The sequence below is a fragment of the Eublepharis macularius genome, chromosome 6 (genome assembly GCF_028583425.1).
Source record: "Eublepharis macularius isolate TG4126 chromosome 6, MPM_Emac_v1.0, whole genome shotgun sequence".
NCBI classification, from domain to species: domain Eukaryota; kingdom Metazoa; phylum Chordata; class Lepidosauria; order Squamata; family Eublepharidae; genus Eublepharis; species Eublepharis macularius.
This window is the reverse complement of record NC_072795.1, coordinates 22,507,075-22,522,806: the sequence shown is the minus strand read 5'-3', so window position 1 is coordinate 22,522,806 and position 15,732 is coordinate 22,507,075. Positions and strand designations below refer to the sequence as shown.

The 15,732-nt window shown below is 43.6% G+C and overlaps 1 protein-coding gene across 1 annotated transcript in view; it reads right to left on the bottom strand.

The window, feature by feature from the left end:
- Positions 1-1,631: 1,631 nt before the first annotated feature.
- The window catches only part of TNIK (TRAF2 and NCK interacting kinase), a 350,725-nt gene continuing 336,624 nt past the window's right edge, over positions 1,632-15,732 (bottom strand). The window contains exons 25-31 of the mRNA XM_054983851.1: positions 14,756-14,899; positions 12,212-12,346; positions 10,797-10,897; positions 9,915-10,064; positions 9,261-9,420; positions 7,563-7,702; positions 1,632-5,349 (exon numbers count right to left, since the gene is read on the bottom strand). Of these exons, the coding sequence (XP_054839826.1) occupies positions 5,266-5,349; positions 7,563-7,702; positions 9,261-9,420; positions 9,915-10,064; positions 10,797-10,897; positions 12,212-12,346; positions 14,756-14,899 (914 nt within the window). The 3' untranslated portion in view covers positions 1,632-5,265. The remainder of the gene's footprint in view (positions 5,350-7,562; positions 7,703-9,260; positions 9,421-9,914; positions 10,065-10,796; positions 10,898-12,211; positions 12,347-14,755; positions 14,900-15,732) is intronic.

The window sequence follows — 15,732 nt, the reverse complement described above, 5'->3', positions numbered from 1 at the left end:
ATTATTTTATATATGCTTCATTTTCAGTGTTGTTTTAATGCTGAACTGCTTTAATGTTTGCCACCTAGATGACCCTCTTCCTCATAGACAGCCATATAAGCTCCCAAAATACATTACGTTATCCCCACATTCTCCAGGTCCGCAACAGGGACTTTCAATCGGCTGTGCCTTGTGGATCAGTGCTTGGTAATCAACTCCCAGGCCTGTGGAGAGGTCCAATTCAGATTGGTGTATGGGAAAGGGGAGAAAAGTTGATTGAGGCTTGCCCCCCATGCTGTTTTCCAGACCTGTAATTGCCCCAGGGAGCTACTATTTGCACCTCTGGGGATATCTACCTGTATTGATGTCTACATGGACATTTACCCAACTGGGCAAATAGCAGCTCCCAGGGCCGTTTCAGCTTGGGTCAATGGTGCAACTGGGATTTGAATTGCATTCCAAGTATGGAACTCATGGCACATCTGATCTAAAGTCCTCACAGTGGACCTATGGAGGACGAGTGGATGAAGTAACATTTAGAGCCAAGCTACAAGAGACAAATTACACCAGGAGGAGCATGTAGTTGTAATGTTAGCCGGGAAGCTGAGTTTTAAGAGACCAGAAGGCTTTGTCAATTTCCCCTCTCTACTGAGCCAGAAATCCCTGCTCAGAGGGTTTGTTAATGTCTTCTTTGCCTCCCAAAGTCTCTGTCAGTTTCACCTCTCCTTCTAAGAGGCAAAGAGGAAACAATCCCTCTGAGCAGGGATTTCCCTGGCTCTGTAGAGAGGGGAACTTGACAAAGCCTTCCAATCTCTTAAAACTCAAGCTTCCCAGCTAACGTTGCAACTCCCTTCACACGCTCCTCCTCGTGTAAGTCGTCTCTTGCAGCTTAGCTCATAGTCAGGCCCCTAAGAATCTTGGTTATATAGGGACCTCATTTTGGCCCTGCTCACCAATAATGGGTGTTGGTGTTCCCCTAAAAGCATGAGCAGTGATGTCAAAGGAAGTGCTCATTTTCAGCTCCCAACAGCTGATGTGCATTACAGCTGCAGCACAGACAATAAGGAAGATTCATGTATCAGTATGGTGAGGGCTGGCCGCACCATGCAATCCACCTTTAGATCAATACACAATGTGCATGAGCTCATTTGGCAGGCTAATGGTCTGTGGCCAGAATGACATTCTAGATGGTACCTCCTCCAGCTTCACTGGGTGCTGCTTGTGAGGGCACAAGCAAACTTGCAATCCAATATCTTTGCGTCACTAAAAGTTATGGGGCAAGGACGGAGAAGAGACAGGATGATAGCATCTGATGGCTGTCGTAATGTGTAGTTTCAGCTTGTGTCTTCCTGCCAAGTGGTGAAGCAATGTAAGAATTTATTTTATTTACTCCCCCACAGGGATTCAAAGCGGCTTGGAACATTCTCCCCTTCTCCACTGTATCTTCACAGCTGCCCTTCCTAGATTCACCCTATGAGATCAAGACAGGTACTGAGGCGCTGTGATCACTGCCTTGGCTTTTGCAAAGGACCATGGGCGGCATGCTTTCACACAGCGGATGAATTAGATACACACTAATTTATATAAATCTGTATTGGAAACTTGTCCTTTATAAGAAAGAAAGAAAAAAAAACTCAGTATGAACACATCGATCAAATTTTCAACATAGTTTAATAAGAAGCTTCTGGTTTAAAAGGTAACCACAGCAAAGACATAAGAGAGCTGGTGGCAGATGCCCTTTTGCCATGAAGATATCTCCTGCTCATACCAGTCCCCAGCAATTACAAGCAGTGTCTTAACCAAGTCGGAAACATTATTGCTCAATTAGATGTAATGATTATTTTTTTTCCTTCATGTGGTCCTCTCGTTACAGCAGCAGAAAATACAGGGAACAGGAAAAGCAAGCTGAGGAGGCAGGTCTCAAACTGACTTGATTTTACTTACATGTTGCAGCTTAAACACTTAAACTCATCAGCACAGGAAGTGAAAAAGGAACAATTTAAATGGGGGGGGGGAAGAGATAAGAAGGGATGGGGATGGAGACATTTCCAAAGAGGCTTCCATCAGTGGCTACTGGGGGCAGGTGGTCAGAAAATGCATCCTTGGACTAAAAACACAAAAGAAATCTTGGGTTGCAATCTGAAGGTCAGCAGTTAACATGACTGGGCAGAATACATTGTCATTGGCTTGCTAACATCTTATTTTGGCCACTAACGGAGGAAGGGGTGGAGAAAGGTTACAGGGCTAAGTGATCCACTGCTCTGGCCCAAGAATATACACAACGTTTCTGACCCTACTTGGTTCAAGTGTGCGTGAAAACTTTGCCATCTTACCAAGCTGCCGTGTCTGCACTCTGTAAGTAAACTAAGGCAAAGGTGTAAAGTTCCCTCCAGATCTTTTGCTGGGTTGGCTGACCACAGCCCCTCCAGGCCCTCTTCCGGTGCCCTGCTTTCCCCCTTTTTTGCCACTTGCTATGGTAAACCACGCCACACACCAGAAAATTAGAGGAGGGCAATATTCACATCACTAAGGCGGCCTCTTCCGTCTCTTCAGCAGGAAGAGCCAACCCTGGCACATCAACCGGACATTTAACTTGCATGTTCTTAGGGCGAAGTCACGGCCTTTCCCCCTCTACTGTTGTAAGAGATCTGCACAGAATCCAGCCTGGTGAATGGAATGCCTTTATATTCAGCTACCAACGCATTTCTCAAAAAGGTTTCTTCTTGCAACAAGAGGCACTCGCAATGGGCCTCTGGGTCGCAAAACAGCCACCTAGACCACAAAGGATGACCAATACCTTTAGGCAGGGGAGGGGTGGATTAATAGGAAACAATGGGGTCAAGGTCTATTGTTTGAGGTTACTCTCGTATTTTCATTACAAATGTTAGTCTGATGGCAACATTTAGTAATATTTAGAACGGAAGAGTCATTTCTTCTTGGTGGGTGGGTAAAGAAAGCAGAGCTTGCTTATTTAAAATTAGATTCCTCACCCAAAGTCTAAGTATCATTTACTAGCCATGTATTATTTCCTGGAAGGAATCCATACTGCGAAGGTGCCTCCATTGGAGGAGGAGAGGTGATGGCTGGCCTGACTTAATGGCTCCATGCCTGAGCCTCTTTTAAAGGCTTGAAATAATAGCACTAGATTTCCTCCCACAATTGGAACTTATGGTCGTTGTTTCCCTTTGCCATGTTTTGTGGTCACAAAGCCAACATGTCTTTGGGCAGAAGGAGCAGGAAAGGAAATCTGAGGCAGGCACGTTTTTGGATAACTATGCCATAGCAGGGTACCAATCGGACTGGCTTCCTGCTCTTTAGGGCACGTAGCCTCAGAGTTGATCTGGTCCTGCGTGCTGCTTCCACTGTGGCATCATGCAGCGAGGTAGGGTGGGGGTGGGTGGCAGAGATGGGCCCCTTTTCTCATTGAACATACAAACAAGGCAGGTTGTGGCCAAGAAAGGTTCCCTGTGCATAAATACACACACCCAGTAACTGTGAGCGCCTTCTTAGAAAGGCCTGTCTTGCAAGACAACTGATTCAGACAGCTGAAGGCCTGTCCCATGCTATGAGAAGAGCGGCAATAAGGGACCTAGGAGGGAAATAGGAAGGAGGCAACTCGATTTCCATTTCTTGCCTTTTAAAGAGGCCCAAACTGCCCCACCACTAATGATCACTTAAAGACAGTGTTCTCACTAAACACTGGCCAAACTCTCTGAGTGTCCACTGGAGACAGTGAGACAAAAGCTAATTGAAACAAAATTAAATGAGGTAGGTTAAAAACAGAAACACAGATCCAATTATGTTACATTCACTGACCAATGGGGGAATCCATGCTTGGAGAAAGGAGAAAAAGAAACATTGCACATAACTTACTTAAGATCGGAAATCATTTGAACAGAGCATACAAGGACACAGGATAACCCAAACTAAATTCATACATACTTCTGCACACACAATGGTGGTTGCTATATATAAATGAGCAGCAAAAGGGAGCAGGGAGGGGCAGAAAGGTGAGTCTAAGCATTAGGCTCTTGGCCAGTGAAGTCTGCTATATTTTTTCTCTTGCACCTGCGCTTCTTTAATATTCCTTGAGCCAAGGGGTAAGTCCCCTCCATATATTGAAAAAGAATCCATCTGACAAAGAAGAGGTCAAATGTCCATTACTGTTTGGGACTCCCATCTTGCAAAGGTTTAAATACTGTTGGCTCATGTTAAGTTCAATGGGAGTTTCAAGAAAGCAAAAAAAAAGTATCTAAAATGACCAATCCCCTTCAAAGCAAGTACTGCTATACACAGCAGGTTGGACCTAGGCGCAGCGTATCCCAGCCGGATGCCTTGTTCATCAAATTGCTCAGCACACTCTTTAGCCCATCTTCAGAATCTTGTTACATCTCACTTCACTTCTCTGCCTGCAGTTCTGTTCCAGTGCCTTTCACGTTACAGCTTAAGGAAAGGCAACGTAATACTAAGGCCAACTTTGGGAACGACAGCCAAGAACAGCACTATCGTGCCTCGCAATGAGCACCATGATATAAAATTCCATATGGGAGTATGGACGAACAAGTTGACAAGGAAAAAAATGGGTGTTTTGTTATTGTTTAAGGCTAGCTGATTAGCCATTTTAGAATCTATTTCCCCCCAAAGGGAGGGGCAGATCCTACTATTTCTCTGGCAACTTGTCAACCTGTTGTTTTTTTTCAAAGTAATACGCAGAAATGTTGGTAAAGGCAAAAAAAGAATCACCAAAGTTAACTAGCTCAATGGCTAGGGCCTCCAACACAAAGATAAAACGGTACATTTATTGTGCTGTCTCTCACCAGTTTTAATTGGTAACCTTACAACATACTATATATTCAATGCTAGCAGGCAGACAAAATTAAAAACAGAGACTCTGACACTTAGTTCTGTCCCCATCCTTACAAATAGAGGGACAAGGAAAAAGTAAAATTTTAAAAAATTGTATAACCCACTCTATCACAGCTTAATTCTGAAGACCTCAAGAGATTTATTCTGCTAAACCTCTTGCACACTTCTCCACTTCTGCTCCAATACAGTGTCGCATTCCAGTGATCTTGAACAAACCTTCATTCCTAAACCACAACAGTAAAGGTGTGTTGTACTCTTGGAGTGTGTCTGTGTGAGTGCGAGTGTGTTGACGGAAAGAAGCAAACATGTTCCACAATGTCTTCTTTGCCTGCCTTCTAAAGTGTTAGTCCACATGTTCCAATGTCCTTGAAAATTAAAAACATTGGCCTCAGGGTAAGGTAAACATCATGAACCCTTGTGTTACCAGTTCATCATGGAATTTCTGTTGAGGGTCATGAAAAAAACTTGGCTACTTCCTCCAGATCGCACTGATGCAAAAAATACCTGTTTGGGAGGAAAGCATTCTGATTAATTCAATTGCAAGATTTATTTTTTCTTTTAAAAGCTTTCTTATTTTTCTCACGTATTTTGTTTAATGATCAGATTGCTTTTATCTTAACAGCTCAGAACAGGTTATATTACTATCAATATTTTAAAAGCCCAAACAAACAATGCACCTCCCCATAATCATTTACCGGATCGTTCTCTTTTGAACCTCCAAATTATTTCAGAGGTGAGGCAGACGGCCACTTGAGAACAGACCTTTTCAGTGGTGGATCCCAAACTTTGGAACTCTTTGCCAAGGCACCTTTTCTTGGTACCATCTTTGTTAACAATAAGGTACTAGGCAAAGTCCATCTGGTTCTGTCCTGTTTTATCTCATTTTTATATTTCCTCTTGTCAGCTCCCTTGAAGGCTATCTGGCAAAAAGCAGGATGTAAATCCCCCAAACAAATACATCTTTTGTTTGTTTGTTCAGGAAGTCTTCCTCAGAAGAACTTACCAGCAGATGGCACCTCAAGCTCTTCCTAAGGCCAAATGTCTTGACCGTATCCATCCTTATGACAGGAGACACGCTCTCGCACTTGCCCTTTTTTATTTGTCAAGGAAAGAAACTGATCGTATTCTTGAAGGGGGACACATTTGTAAATTTACTGTACATGTTGAGACCAAGCAATGCAGGCTGGGGCTTGGATAAGAGCCATTATGGCTACCACCATCAGCCTAGGAAGGAGGGTTGCCAACTCTAGATTGGAAATTTCTTGCAGATTTGGGGGCAGAGCCTGGGGAAAGTGGCATTTGGGGAGAGGAGGAACCTCAGTGGGATTTAATGCCGCAGAGTGCATGCTCTGAAGCACCAGGACTCGAAACAATGGGTTTAAACTACAGGAGGGAAACTTCTCTGTGTTAAGAGTAACTCAGCAGTGGAGTTGGCTGCCTAGGGAGGTGGTGGGGTCCCCCTCATTGGCAGTCTTCAAGGAGAGGCTGGATGAATACTTGTCGGGGATGCTTTGCGCTGTTCCTGCATTGGACAGGGGGTTGGACTAGATGGTCTGTAAGGTCCCTTTCAACGCTATTATTCTATGATTTCCTCCATAGGAACTAATCTCTGTAGTATGGTGGTAAGTTGTAATTCTGGGATATCTCTGGGCTCCACCTGGAGGTTGACAACTCTACTGGCAGGTGATGGGCAGAGACTCGGCCAGCAGCAGTGTGGTCCAAGAGTCAATGGGTATGGACTACAGCCATTACTTCCCACATTGCTGGTGGCTGGGAGTGAGTTAAACCCCTGGGAATGAGCAGGACTGCAGGGCAAGCCGGGGGAGTGGGGAGGAGAGGAGAGAATAAGGCAGTTCTGCCCTCTCTTTTCCTGTTGCTGGGAGGGGGGGGGTCTACTTAAGAGTTTCGTCTCCCCCAGTTTCAGAAACTGAGCTTTTCTGAATCAAAGGTTTGCTGTGCAGGTAAAATGAGATATTTAGTCATTAAAAAAGAGTAGATCCTGTGCAATCAAAACTTGAGGCAACATACAAATAAAATCAACCATTTGAAAAATCCAACCATTAATTTATTACCAAACAGCCATAGCTAAACAGCTAAAAACACAAAAGCAGTAGCAGCCAATCACCAGCAGGAAGTATGTACACATATATGTGTGCGCAAACGTGTGCAGGCACATGCAGCAAGATTAAAATCCAGTAGCATCTTAAAGACCAACAAGATTTGTAGGGTATAAGCTTTCAAGTGTCAAAGCTCCCTTTGTCAGATACAAGCAGGAATGGCCGTCCTTGGGCCTTAATATCCCAGTCAAAAACTGGGAAGGGTGTTGCAAAGAGGGTTATAAGGCTGCAAAGGTACAATGTAGCTTGATTACAGCAGGGGAGAAATGCTTAGCAGTACAAAATGCAGAAAATTAGCATCTGTAGTGAGATAAGAATACTATGTTCCCATTCAGCCCTCAAAAGAGGGGGTCCATTATTCTAAATTTGTGAATGAAAAGTGTGCATGTGTGGTGTATGAGAGACAGAGAGAGATAATCGCCATATACTGCACTGAGTTCCTTGGAGATTCAAATATGGGATTCGAATGTATATAATGACTGGAGGCTATTTAACCTTCATTTTGAAGTTCAATGATCAAAGCACTGACTAACTTGCTTAACTGTTTAGACAGCTGAGGGCATGGACACAATATATGTAAAGCTTTTAAAGCAGGCTTACCTTATCATTTCTTTCACATAGAAACTTTAACCGCTGAGCACGCTTATGCATAAATACGCCATCCAAATGTCCCGTCTCCACTGATCGTATCTCTATGGCTTTTTCACCCCAGCCCATTATTTGATTGGAGTGGATGTATGCTGCCAAAACACAAACAGGCAACATGTTCTTATGGAAAATAATTGGAGCAAGAAAGGGATTGTATGAATTTCTATATATTATTTTCTGCTGCTGCCATTTATTCTTAAAAGTAAAACACGCTTTTTATTTATACCATGGTAGCTTGGTTTATACTAGGCATGGGATAGACAGGCACTGAGGCCAAAGAATCAAATAGAAAAAAGGTTTGTTAAAGAATCAAATATTTAAAAGGACGGTATGAATATGCAACTGTGACATTTGCGACATATGCAGCATTTTGTTACACATGTGACTTTCTTCTTGTTTATTAGTATTACTCTGGCTAATGAAGGTGGCAATTCCTAAGTGATTTCTTCCACTGATAGAATTCATATGGCCAGTTTCCCCTTTCTTTATCCTCCCCTCCAAACCAGCACTGACAGAGTCTTTCTTGGGATGCTCTGAAGCCTTCCATCAGGTCAGATTCTGGCTTGCGCTGTATCTTGAAGCCTCTGACACGTATTACAAAGATAGTGATCGGTTCACCTTGGTGAGGAGGACTGCTGCTCACAGTAGATACAGGAGCACACCAAAGCGCTGCACCTGGAAAATTCTGCTTCTTTGCCACTTGACTCTCTAATGCTCGATTTCCTCAGGCGTCTTCTCAGTTCTCCCCACTAGATCAGAGGCTCCTTTCTTCAGTCATCTCTTTATCAGCTCTCCTTTGCCTCCATCAGCAACAGATCAATCTTCACACTTCACATCTCCTGACTGACTCTGCGCAGGCTTCAGGCTGACCTTGTATCGGTTCCTGCCAGACTCTTTGACCAATTAAAGTTCACTACATCTCAGGCCCTCATTGGTTTCAAGCTAATGGCCTGTGAAAGTAGTTACATTGTCCAGTGACTAGTCATAAACTTGACCAATTGGCAGAGATGTGTTTTGAATCCTTCTGTCCCAACATAAGTATGAGAGAGACTGAGAGCCAAGCTACAAGAGATGCCTGACACAGGCTGGACACTTGTCAGCTTCCCTCAAGTTTTGATGGGAAATGTAGGCGTCTTGGTCTTGCAGCTTGGCTCTCCATTACAGCTGCAAGACCAGGATGCCTACATTTCCCATCAAAACTTGAGGGAAGCTGACAAGTGTCCAACCTGTGTCAGGCATCACTTGTAGCTTGGCTCTGACTTTAGAGAGAAAACCACTCCCTTGATAACAGTAAGGAGGGCATCCATTTCAATGCTGGGCATATATATTATAGTTTTACTTTCCTCACAGAAGAAAAATAATTCATATTTATCACAACTTTACAGTTACTTGATATAAGTAGCACCTGTTTATACAGAACTATTATTTACACTTTATATATATATATATATCAGCCATTTCTCCACAGGCACACTTAGCATGAAGCTGTCACATACAGTGTATATGCCCCAAGGAACAGGCTGAGCCTCCCCCCTGCTGAAAAGCTTCCAGATCCCATCATCTGAACCATGTAGGACTGAATTACCTGGGAAAATAATTCTAGTTTAAACTTCACCTCACTCTGCAGCAGAAGAGGAAGGACTAACATACCTACTGAAGTGGGCATTTCTCCCCACTGGAGCACCACATCCTTTGTAATCCGCCCGTAGGTGTTGACATAGACCCCTTCATCTTCATAGCACACAAGCATCTCCATTCCATCCGTCTTGGGCAAAATGACAATGGCATGAGGTGTGATATTGCCTTGAATCTGCATATAGAAGAGGACACACACAAACACCAGCAGCGTTACATCAGAATTCACTCACAAGTAGTAAACTCTCCCTGCTGTTTGTACTAATAATTGCTCATCTACCTAAATCAGTCCTGAACAACATGTGCTGAGCTTGTGGCAGGGGCATGCTAAGTGTGAGCTAAACCCAACTTACCAACAAAACAGAGGCATACAGTGCATCCGATGTGCCGTAAGATAATGGTTAGTATGCTATGAACAGCCTTAAAGCCATGCATTGTGTAGGATTAAGCTCTATATCAGGGGTCAGCAACTCTGAATTATAAAATAGCCACGACACTACATCATAATTCAGAGCAAGAGATTAGCAAAGAGATAGGATAAGAAGACCCTTCTGCATAACTGAAAATATACACCTTAACATTACCAATGACTGACGTGAAAAAGGCTAAAGATGCCCAACAATCCCAGTTTGCAGTTTGCAAATAGTACCACTATAATCTTGGACTCACATGAGATGGTATATAGATGTCGTAAGAGTTGCCCGAATCCACGTCAATCACATGGAAACCAGTGTGTGACCCAAAGATGACCTTTAATCTCTGACCTTCTTCTACTGTCAGATCAACTAGCAATGGTTTGTGCTGGAGATCTGCAAAAGACTTTTAAAATCCACTCAGTCAATTTAGAGGTACACAAATGACTTCCTAGATCTACAGCATGCCATGGTAGCAAAGCATTTGGGCTTGCCATCGCTTTTGAAGAATGGACTTAATCTTTTACTTTATCTGCTTACTTTCATTGTTTCAGTCATGTTTAAACAGAGATTTAGCTTTTTTTATATGAGAGAATGCAAAATGCCAGTGGAATGTCCAACTTCGTCATTTTAAGTAGCAGGTTTCTGGACAACAGATCCATTCCACCTGTTGGATGGATGAGATATTCGCGCTAGGACCTGTCTTAAAGGTAGACTTGCCGGCCGCTAATGCTAGTTCTGATGTTGCCTGTGGAAATCATTACCGCGTCATTTCAATGCATCCCAATCCTGTGGGAGCTGTAAATTCTCCTTGCCACCTCTGGATAAACTGAATGAATCAGAAGTAGGTGAGATGATGGCAAAGAAGGAGGTCCTATCTGGCCCTATTCCAAGAGAAATGGGCATGTTGGAAGGGTCCTACCTGGATTCAGTAGGGTGAGAGGGAAGGGTTCTCTGTCCAGGGCTCCCAAATCTTTACCAATGTTTTTGCAAACCCGCTGAGCCCATTAACAATTTTGCTGCAAGGTCCCTCCCGTGAACAGGGGAGGGAAGACAACAGAATGTTAAGATAAAGTTTCTTATATGATAAAGACACATGCGTGAATAAAGCTAAGGCTTTTTGCAACATGAAACATACCTTAAATGCCATGAACTTGTGATATGGTTTAGGAGCCCAAGCATATATCTCTACAGCATTCTTTAAGGCAATCACCAAGAACTTGATTCGCTCATATTTCACTAAAAATGAAATAAAATTAGGTTTTTAACGCATCCAAATCTACTCAGACAAAAGTGAATTGCTTAGTCTCAGGGGTGGGTAAGAATGGGCAAAATCCCAGCAAGCAAGTTTTATTTATTTATTTAATTTATTAAAACATTTATATCTCTTTCATCACACTTAAAGGATAATGGAAAACCCTACCCATACCTCTAGCTTCTAGGAAAAGCGGCTTCCTTTTTTTTTTGCTATATTCTGATTTAAATGAGCTATGCAAAAGCAAAGCCAAAGTGAATCTTATACATACAATTTGAAAATTATGCAAGCAACATCACAGTGTCATGGTGGTACCTGGTCGTTTTATCGTAACTGAGATGTTTATGTACATAGATTTTGTTGTATTTTTATCATTGTGTTGCTGGAGTTTATGCCAATTAAATTCCTTAACTTGTGACAGAGCTGACAGTTGTTCAGTGTAACATGTTATTAACCAGTTGAAATTAAAAACACACACATCTTTCACTTTGTCCCTAAAATTCAAGGTTGCTCATACAGGCAACAATGGGTTGCAATTTAAACAAATAACTAGACCACATACAGACCAAACATACCCAAGCCTTCCCCCCAATAACTTCTCAACAGCTATCTCCCCTCCATAAAACATTTTCTTTAAAAAAATGGTTTTGCATGCAGTCCGATAGGTTTGAAAGCTCCTGGCCATGAAGAGCTGCTAAGGTACGAAGCAAATAACAAGTGCAGCCAGTGAAGCACTAAGTTTATAAGATTTAACTTGATAGTCCCACGTAAGAGCCTTGCTGATACATTTTGCACCAACTGTGGTTTCTGAGCTATCCTCAAAGGCAGCTCCATCCAGTCTGTGTTGCAGTAGTCTAGTTTGGAGGTTACGGTTGCATGGATCAACATAGCCAGGTCAGTAGAATCTAAAAAATTTCCCTTATGGTGCGAACTGCGCTTCCTCATGCCTCTGAATGTTGCTAGGCATAAGGACAGATTTCTTGAGCTTCTGCTTGCACATATGTGATGTAGGATGCCTGCCAGGGCTGATCTTAGTGATTCTGGGACACTGTCCAAAAGTCCAGGATGAGGCTCCCAGAATCAGTTTTGGGACTGTGTCATCAGCATCGATCCCTGTCTGTTCTCAGGACTAGCAAGGACTAGCGTGGAGGCCTTCATGGACCCAAGTGGCAACTGGGTGGCAGGTATGGCTATTCAATAAATCCGAATGCCCCACACACAAGGCAGCATGTTGCCTAGAAGCGGCTTTAATGATACCGATCAAAGCACCCTCTTGGTGCTTCTGGTTTGGTGCTTACCAACTTTATAATGTATGCAGCCTTCCAGATCCCCAACGGTGATCCAGCCTTGTTTCTTTTCTACCTCTGGATCATTGTGCAATATTCTATTCCTTAACCACGAAAGATAATACACTCGTAGTTTGTTCTTCTTTCCTGTTGAAACAAGAAAGTGGATTTTTTAACCCATGAAGATACAGTCCACCAGTTAGGGGTGCCAATGTTGCTGCCTGGGGTTTCTCACGCCATTTGCTCTGGTCCCGACGCTGCCCGACCGCCTGCTGTTCTGCTTCACCATCTAATTTTGGAGTGAGTGCAAATGCTAACCTTGCATCTGAACTGCAGTCACGTGACTGGAGATGCTTTCTGGGTGGTTGGATCCTGATGCCATGACAAATCTGTTTGTTCATGATGGGCAAACAACACATCATGCTGCAGGGCGTGCACGTTCCTCTCCCTCCTCCCCTTGAACATGGAGTGTGACAGAAAGGCTCTTGATTTATAAAGCAAACCCATCCCACAAACTCCAATTTGCCAGGCTGTCCAAACCTAGACATGTGGTCAGATTGACTTCCGGCAAATTGGAGCTTGTCTGAAGGTTTCCAGGAAGTGTTCAACTAGCAGTGTGACAGCATGAGAGGTTTGCTGTGATCCGAACGCAACTAATGTGAAAATGTATGCAACATGATCTTCTCTACTGGATGAAAGCCACAGAGAATATAAAACCATAACATAGTTGTGTAAATATGAACGTGTACATGTTTACCTTATCTTAGCATGAAAAGACAGCATCGTTAAGGAGTCCTCAGCCACAGCTGGATAAACAAGTAAGACCTCTTGGTATACATGTGGGGCAACGGGGCTGCTGCCCCTACTGCAATTGCTCCCATACTGCACTCAGGAATGTAAGAATTGTTCTGCCCACAGGCCTTCCTGTATGCTGATTACAGAAATAAGTAACGGACCCTTCTATGGGGAGAGGTACCATGTTTGTTTCAGAGCATACAAAGAGGCCAAAGCTTGTTGGCAGACATAATTATAAACACCCCCAGTAACAATGTGGGAACAACACAGGAGGCTGTGACCACAGCTCAGTCTCAGGTATGCAGAAAGGAGGTTTAAAATATGCAAAAGATATAAAACTATATGAATAATTAAAGGAGCATTAAAATTTGCCTCATTTGTGTCTGGATAAAACTGGTGACTACAAAAGCTTCTGACCTGAGAAGCAAGGCATGAATGAATAAGGGGGTTTCTAGATGACCCGTTTTGTCACGGATTAGTCACTGGTTGAACTGCCCATCCTGTTCACGGGAGGAGAGATCACAGCTGCTGCCGCTTCCCCACCCACGCCCTTTCTCTTTGACTGCTCAATGTGAGATGCCCTGATTATCGCTTCCCACTGACAGCCCAAGTTCCACTGATGCTCTTCATTTCCCTGGCTGCTGCTCTGTTTGCATTTGCTTTGCATGCTGCAGGGACAGTCCTCCAGTCTTGTAGTTCTGGCACCTTAAGCAAGCAGCCCACTTAGCCCAGAATAAGGATCACAAAAATAAAGGGTCTGTTCACAGAGCAAGTCTAGCAGCCAATCCGTTGAGTTTCCTGCTTCCCACCCCTCCAGTGAAGCAGCACCGGGCACTTTCCGTTCTCCATCCTCTAGCTCATTTCTTTACTGGAGGGCAGCATTTTCCTGTCCCTCCTTTGCAGAGGAGCTAAATAGGCAGAGACAGGTCCAGCCTTGCTGATTTCTCTGCAGCACAGCATTAGTGCAACCCCAGGCCAACAGTCCTACTGCCCTTTCCCTGGGGACTGCTGCTCTGCTCCTCCAGCATCCACAAGAAGATCAGTACCAACAGGAGTACAAAAGCCAGACTTTGCTGCCACTGGGCACCTTTGCTGCCACTGGGCACTTGGCTCCTATTGGGGCCTGCACGGGAATATTCCATTTCTCAACGGAAGGGGTGGCTGGTGGCAGCAAAGGGAGCACAGCATAATTCTGCTGTGTTCTATTTTCTCTGCTGATGCCAGGGAATGAGAAAGTGTGCCAGTCTCTCTGCTCAGTGGTCAATTTGCCTTGGCAGGTGCCCAACCAGGCCAACAGCTGATGCCAGTCTTGCTAATAGGCTTTGCCTGTTGGAACCTATTGGCTATGCTTGTGAATCCACCCACACTTAGTCTCCGGAGAGATCCAATGAAAACAAAACATTGACAACATTTACACTGTGAACACCAGAACAATGTTAACAATGCGAATGCTGCAGCAGAAACAAAGTTCCCCCCCATTCATGCCTTGAGGCTTGACCGCATATTCTGCCTTGTTTACCTAGGCTGCACACTACCTTAGGAGATCCGGAAACACATTCCATATTATCTCAGTGTGGGTTTTTTTTGCCCCCATCAGGACGAAGTTCTGTAAATGTGGGATAAGGGAGTCTCTTCCTTTTCTATAGATTGCTCCTTAATTGCAAAGTACACTTTAGCTTTTGCTGGAGAGGAAACTTCATGATCAGGCTGTGAGAAACCAGAAGGAAAACGTGAGCCCTGAACTTGGGCTCATGGCTATACCTGAGATCGTGACAAGGACATTGAGTCCTTCTAGCACATCCATCTGTTGAAACCGCCTCCGGTTGATAAGATTGTACACCTTTCCTTGGCCGCTCCGATCCAACAGCATAAGCCCGTTCTCTGTTCCCACCAGTAAGTTTACACCTGAGCGGTGAGCAAACAGAAGAAACCACGATTTGGGTCAGTAAGACAAAAGATGTTTTCCACTGAGCATTACGGCCCAACGGTAGAAGATGGTTTTTTAAAAGTTCCTCGGACCCAACTTGTTGAAAGAAATCTCATGCAGTTTGAGCCTTAAGGCAGACTAATTAAAGAGATCAAATCATCTGTTCAGGGCCAATCTGCTGCTTTCAATCTATCATGAAATTCCTTGACACTCTCATGCCGACCACTGCGTTTGGTAGCCACAGCCCTGGCAATTCATCTTCAATGAAGTCAGGATTGGGCCTAAACAGCACCTGAGGCAGTGAAATCAAATGATTCTCTCTATGGGTTTCAAAAATATAAATAATTCACATTTGCCATTGTTTAATGTTATCCAATATTATTATAATAATCAAACATACGTTAAAGAAATATATCCTCTCCTCACCTAAAGTATTACAATTAATAAATCATCACCTGAACAGTTCCCATGAGACAAAAATGAGGACCTAAATCTCTCAAGAGATGGCTCTATCTTTTGGGCATAAACCACATGTTGCTCTTTCGGTATGGGGTGGTGTTAGAGTGCTAGATTAGGATCTGGGAGTCTCAGGTTTAAATCCCCACTCTGCCATGGAAGCTTGCTGTGTGACCTTGGGCCAGTCACAACCCTTAGCCTAACCTACCTCTCAGGGTTGCTGTAAGGATAAAATGGAGGAGAGGAGAATAATGTAAGCCACTTTGGACCCCTACTGGGGAGAAAAGTGGGGTATAAATGAAGTAAATAAACAAATAAACAGATAAATAAATAATATGCAAGTGTCATTTCCACG